Source organism: Gossypium hirsutum, chromosome A11 (assembly GCF_007990345.1).
Source record: "Gossypium hirsutum isolate 1008001.06 chromosome A11, Gossypium_hirsutum_v2.1, whole genome shotgun sequence".
NCBI lineage: Eukaryota > Viridiplantae > Streptophyta > Magnoliopsida > Malvales > Malvaceae > Gossypium > Gossypium hirsutum.
In genome coordinates this window covers 162,136-167,992 of record NC_053434.1, presented here as the reverse complement: position 1 = coordinate 167,992, position 5,857 = coordinate 162,136, and the positions used below count along the sequence as shown (strand labels likewise).

The window sequence follows — 5,857 nt, the reverse complement described above, 5'->3', positions numbered from 1 at the left end:
TTTCAGCTTCTTTTTTTCTTTTTTTGTGGAAATATAGAATCTAAGGATTTCATACACTAAATATATGATTAGTTTCACCATGTTATATCATATATGATTCGAAATATTAGGAAACAAAAAGAAAAATAACTGACGGCTAAAATTAATCTCTTTATTATTAAACGGATCAATTTAATTTATGTACTATTAAAATTACTTAAATAAGACAAAATTAGAATAGTGTTAATATTTATCATTTAAAATTATTACTGTTTAACATAGTTAATATTTTAAAAGTTTTTATAAATAGAAATTTTTATTTAGAATTAAATTGCAATTGAAAAAAATAATTTTCAAGATGTTCTCTATAGAGTAAATATTAACTCTGTTATAATTTAGACTTATCTAATTTTTTTAATGGTATAGGGACTAAATTGACTCATTTAATAATAGGAGATTAATTTGAAACAATTTTTATAATACAGCGATCTCTTAGTTACTTTAACCGAGGATGAAAACTAGTGATAAATAGACAGACACACTTGCGGTTGCGCTTCAGGAGTGTCAAGTCCCGCCAAAATGCTGACAATAACCACCGCCTCCGCCTCCGCCTCCATATCTCCACCAACAACACCTAACCTCCAACTAATCAACCGCCGTCACTTGCTGCTCCTCACTTCCCTCTCCTTATCTTCATTCTCAGTCTCAGATTCGGTGGCCACTGCTCGTGGCCTTCTCCAGATGCCCCCACCTCGCCTTACTAACAGGTACACCAATCCCTCTTCCGTAATAGCTGATGAACTCTATCGAACAAAATGAATGTGAACTTTTAATTTGGGTTGTAATTGTTTTTTCAAGGTATTTTTTGGTGAGGGCTGGGGAGTCCCAATATGAGAGCCTCGGAATAATCAACACCAACCCTGTAGCAAAAACTTCTGTTGATAGTGGGTTATCAGACAAGGGGAAAAACCAGACTCTGAAATCTGCTTTGGAATTGAAGGCTATGGGGGCCTGTGAAAGGAATTGCTGGATTTGGCCTTCTATTACTCAAAGAGCTTACCAGGCTGCTGAGATCATTGCAGCTGTTAATGGTGTCAGTCGTAGGTATATATACAAATTAATCCTACATCTTCTAATGGATAGTTTTTCTTGAAAGAATCAATTTTTTTTTCTGTTTGCTGTATTCAACGTGAATCCATGAAAATAAACTTTCCATGTCCTTCAACATATGGTTTAGTTGAAACATTGAATGATGGAGGAATGAACTTCAACCTACTTTTATTTGTGTATTTGATTTATGTTGTGATTTTAGGGTCAATGATTACATACATACACACACCGAGACAGATTGATTGCCAATAGGATAAGGTCAATGTATGTTGACTTGCTATTGGTTGGCTGCAGTTATATAGTTCCAGAGTACAGCTTCCTGGATGCTCGTGGACTGGGAGCATATGAAGGCAAGGAACTGGAAGCCATTTCACAAGTACAATCTCATTCTTTATATTCTAACAAGCCCTATCTGGTGTATATAACATGTTTTGTTGGGGTAGCTTCTGAGTGTCCATATATATTTATATATTCCTCTTAAGAAACCATATACTAAAATCCTTGGATGCCTGAGCTACTGTAAGTGTTATTGGGTGCTTGGAAATGATTCAGGTTTATGAATCGGATAGCATATCTTCTACAATCAAGCCACCTCCTATAGATGATGGAACACCAAATGAAAGTGTGGCAGATGTATTTGTGCGTGTGACACAACTCATGTCTATCCTTGAGACTCAGTACTCTGAAGACACTGTCATTATAGTGTCTCCAGATTCCGACAATTTGACGATATTGCAAGCTGGTTTAGTCGGACTTGATCTTCGAAGGTAAACTGTCTTCAATGCATCAAACCTAACATCTGGTCCTGCTCCACTAAAAATTATTAATGTTGTTTTCAGGCACAGTGAACTTTCCTTTGGGCCAGGCGAAGTAAGATATGTAGATCCAAGTAGCATTCCAACCTACAAGCAACCTGCATCCACTGTGTATAAATGTTTAAACCCACCAAACTGTAACTGATATAGCTAGGCCTAGGAGCAGTATTTCTTTATAAATACAGTCTAATGTATACAAGAGAAAGCATCTGATGATATGATTATTTGCCCCTTCTGGATCATTAATCCACCACCCTGCCCTTTTTTTTTTTTTTGTATTTGTTGTTGGTATGGTGAATGCATGACAATGACATTTATTTATCCATTGATTTGATAAGAGGCCAGGGCACGCAGTTATGCCTTAAATCAAGTTTCTCATTCATTAACCGTGGTGGCTATTATTGTTATTATTATTTTCTGATGAATACCTCAATGAATACAATTGAAAATATAATTAATATTATTGGTAAATGTTTTGTTTATATTTTAGTATGGTCATATTTCAATATTAGGTATTAATGTGTTTTCTAGTAATTATATAATGTGTTTAATTGAGTTGGCGTCATGAGTCAACTCGACACTAACTCAACTAAAAAATTACTTAAAAATCGTAATTTATTATTTTTATATGAAATACTTAAATAAAATAACTAAAAAAGGTATTTATATTTAGTAGTTTATTAAAAATTAAGGAATTCAAATTACTAGTCATTTGCATGTAACTTTATTTATACTCGATTATTTTTTTTCTCACTTTCTCTTTTTATATTCAGGTTGGGTTATTTAAATCTAGTATATAAGTTACAACAAATAAAATGAAGTGAAATAAAAGCATAATCTTAATTTGGACTAAACTTTTATTTACTTTTATGAATAAATTAGACTAGAATAGAGGGAAACGGGAGGAATAAGGGATAATCAATTATTAATTATAACAATGCAATCCCAATCCATGTAATATAACACAAAAGAAAGAAGGAAAACAGGGAAAGTAGTAAAAAAATAATAAATGTTGCAATACAATCCAAAGTAGAAAACAATAATTGAGGTGACAAAAAGGAGTGCAGAGATTACAAGGTTAGGCAAAGCCATGCCAAACAAAATCAAGAGAGACGTGGTCGTCGTGGTCTAGTAAGTCCAAGACATTGACAGGGGTAGGTGTATACAAATTGAAATGATCATTGTTATGACACTACCAAAACCAAGAAGAGCTTCCGTTTCCGTAGTCACGAGGCGAGGGCAAGGCATCTGTGGTGGTCATCATCACCTGGTCTTGGGCTTGGCTATGGTTATTATCATCATCTCTACTAGACTTGGAGTGAGTTTGGGATTGTGAAGAATGAGCAGTAGGATTTTTGATGATCCCAAGCTTTTTGCTCAAATGAGTGTTCCAATGATTCTTCACTTGATTGTCTGTTCTTCCTGGAACCCGACCAGCCATGAGTGACCACCTACAGTTGAGTTGAGTTAGTTAACAAACAAACAATATATGTTTTTATTTAGTAACTAATTAACAAGGCGTTTAGCGACCTGTTGCCGAGTAGGTTATGAAGGCGGATGATAAGATCATTCTCCTGGTCGGAGAAACGACCACGCTTAACACCGGGACTAAGGTAATTGATCCACCTCAATCTGCAGCTTTTCCCACACCTCTTGAGGCCTGTTACTTTGGGTATCCGATTCCATTTCCCTTTCCCATGCTTCCTTACGTACTCCATCAGGATGCTGTCCTCCTCTGCACTCCACAGCCCCTTTTTATATTCACTCTTTTCTTCCATCTCAACCTACCAGCTACTACCTCTATTATCACTTCTCTCCCTCGCCTTCTGCTTATATACACACACCCACACACATTGTTTGTAGTTTGATTGTGACTTGTAAAGATATTATATATTTAAATAGGGTGAAGAGTAATAATAATATGTGAGACATCCATTTATATGGATAAATGGTGTAAAATTTATCATAACTTTTTCGTACATTTAATATTTTTTCATTTGATTTATTATTATTATTATTTTGTTGAGGCCTACCTACCAACTTTTATCCATTGTCCTCCCCAAGCAACGGTTATGATCCACTTTTAGCCCTTGCTTGGATTATATGCATGCAAGCAATACCCTTCTTCCACTCTAATTAATTTTATTCAATTTACTACACTATTTATATAATTAATTTTATGCTGTATGGTGTTAAAATTTTATTTAATTTACTACACTAGTATTTAGTAAATCTAAATCAATGGATAGAATAAAAAACTGACTGATTTGATTACTTGGATTTAGTTTGTGAAGAAGACAAAGTCAAATAATAATTGTAAGAAAGCAAATGGCATCTGTTGGGTGACCGAAATTCATCACAAGAATATTTGAGACCCTCTGGTCTCTGCTCACAAGTTGACTAGCAATGATCAATCTTTCTTTGTCCTTTGTATTTAGTTACACCTTGCTTCTTCCTCGTTTCGTTTTGTGGTTTCTTAGCTGGATGCTCACTCATTTCACATACATAAAAATAGATTGATATGGGAATCTTTGCTCTCTCTCTTTTTGCTATAAAAATGATACACAAGTACCAGATTGCATCAAGACAACATAAAAGGGGAATATATAATACATCCATCAAAATTCTTGTTACAAACGATCTCATCTGATCAATGTCTGTCTGTCTGATACAGCCATCTACTACAAAGGATGGGCTTTGACATTACACACAGCCAAATAAGACAAAACTCCATTTTGGGAACTTTGCCTTTTAATCAATTTCATCCCACTACACAAATAATTATTACTCCTTTTGAAACAAAGTAGCACATACAGTTGCCTTTTTCTTTCTCTTCTTCTCGCATTCATCCTATTCCTTTTTATTGTCAAAGACATACTCATTCATGCATGAGAAAAAGTAAAAAAGAATATAAGTTGTTGTTAGCAAACTGGTTGATTATGAATTTGAGGAGCAAAAGAAATATTATTATACTAATTAGGTAATTATGAAAACAATCTGTGTTTCTGATCACAAGTGACCCTATGATTGGGGTTGCACATTGTGTAATAAATAAGAAAGAATGTAGTGGAGGACACTAAAATGGAAAGAGGAAGGTGGGGCAGGGGGATCCATGTTTAGTTTAGGCCATCAATCAATGTTGGAAAATGGGCATCAATTTACATGTGCTTGCATTTGCCTATGCTATGTACTTGATTGCTACATAATGCCGTTTTAGCTGGATAAAATCTTACGCTCATTATTACTCATATATCACTTATTATTTTTCTTACATTATTTAAAATTTACATCCAATGTCTATATATAATAAAATGAATTTAAAGTTGTATTAGGAGAATAAATGCATCTGTTGAAGTAGTAAATCATGCCTTTTTGGATCTAAAAGTTAGTAGGCTAATGAGTTATTCCATCATGACATATGTTTGATGCCTTTCACAATTAAATATTATTTCAAAAGGGCGAAATGGATAGCCCATAACTTGTTGGGCTAGTGACGACTGATTGATTTACTAATTTAACAAAAAGTAAGTGATTCTTTTAGGCCCAAAAGGTCATTAAAATTATCAGCCACCAAGATCCTAGGAAATGAATAGTTGTATTAAAAACACAGAGGTCATGCTTAAAGTAGCAGCCATCTTGGTGAGCTTCTTAATATTCCTTCGACTCAAAACCTTCCCACTTGTGCATGTTAGGATAAGTTGCTACAGAAAACCAATGGTTTTAGAAGAATACCAAGTCTTGGATACGTTGGAAGAAGAAAATGGCCATGCAAGCCTGGAAATGGTTGAATCCGAAAATGAAGATGGAATTCTATTGTTTTCTGCTGAGTAGTTTGATTGGTATTGTTGCTCTCTTCTTGTAACTTGAAACCAAATTGATTGATTTTTGAAGGAATTAACGATCCATTCAGGGTGTTATAGTTATCATGCTACAAGATGAATAAAATTTGTTAT

General features: G+C 34.3%; 2 protein-coding genes across 2 annotated transcripts; one reads left to right on the top strand and one right to left on the bottom strand.

Moving 5' to 3' along the window:
• Positions 1–489: 489 nt before the first annotated feature.
• LOC107923056 (uncharacterized) lies at positions 490–2,146 on the top strand. The gene is made up of 5 exons (XM_016853267.2): positions 490–746; positions 838–1,083; positions 1,384–1,465; positions 1,642–1,856; positions 1,929–2,146. The coding sequence occupies exons 1-5, from the start codon at positions 559–561 to the stop codon at positions 2,047–2,049; spliced, it is 852 nt and encodes a 283-aa protein (XP_016708756.2). The 5' UTR covers positions 490–558; the 3' UTR covers positions 2,050–2,146.
• A 732-nt stretch (positions 2,147–2,878) lies between these two features.
• On the bottom strand, positions 2,879–3,805 carry LOC107923147 (transcription factor WER). Its single transcript, XM_016853361.2, has 2 exons — positions 3,435–3,805; positions 2,879–3,355 (listed from the first exon to the last, which is right to left on the bottom strand). Exons 1-2 carry the CDS (start codon positions 3,680–3,682, stop codon positions 3,097–3,099), a joined length of 507 nt encoding a protein of 168 aa, XP_016708850.1. The 5' UTR covers positions 3,683–3,805; the 3' UTR covers positions 2,879–3,096.
• Between the last annotated feature and the right edge of the window lie 2,052 nt (positions 3,806–5,857).

Excerpts from the sequence above, each read along its gene's own strand:
- LOC107923056 (XM_016853267.2), top strand. The coding sequence starts at position 559 with ATGCTGACAATAACCACCGCCTCCGCCTCCGCCTCCATATCTCCACCA. Across the intron at positions 1,084-1,383 it reads GTTAATGGTGTCAGTCGTAG|TTATATAGTTCCAGAGTACA; the intron begins GTATATATACAA and ends GGTTGGCTGCAG. Across the intron at positions 1,857-1,928 it reads GTCGGACTTGATCTTCGAAG|GCACAGTGAACTTTCCTTTG; the intron begins GTAAACTGTCTT and ends TGTTGTTTTCAG.
- LOC107923147 (XM_016853361.2), bottom strand. The coding sequence starts at position 3,682 with ATGGAAGAAAAGAGTGAATATAAAAAGGGGCTGTGGAGTGCAGAGGAG. Across the intron at positions 3,356-3,434 it reads CATAACCTACTCGGCAACAG|GTGGTCACTCATGGCTGGTC; the intron begins GTCGCTAAACGC and ends ACTCAACTGTAG.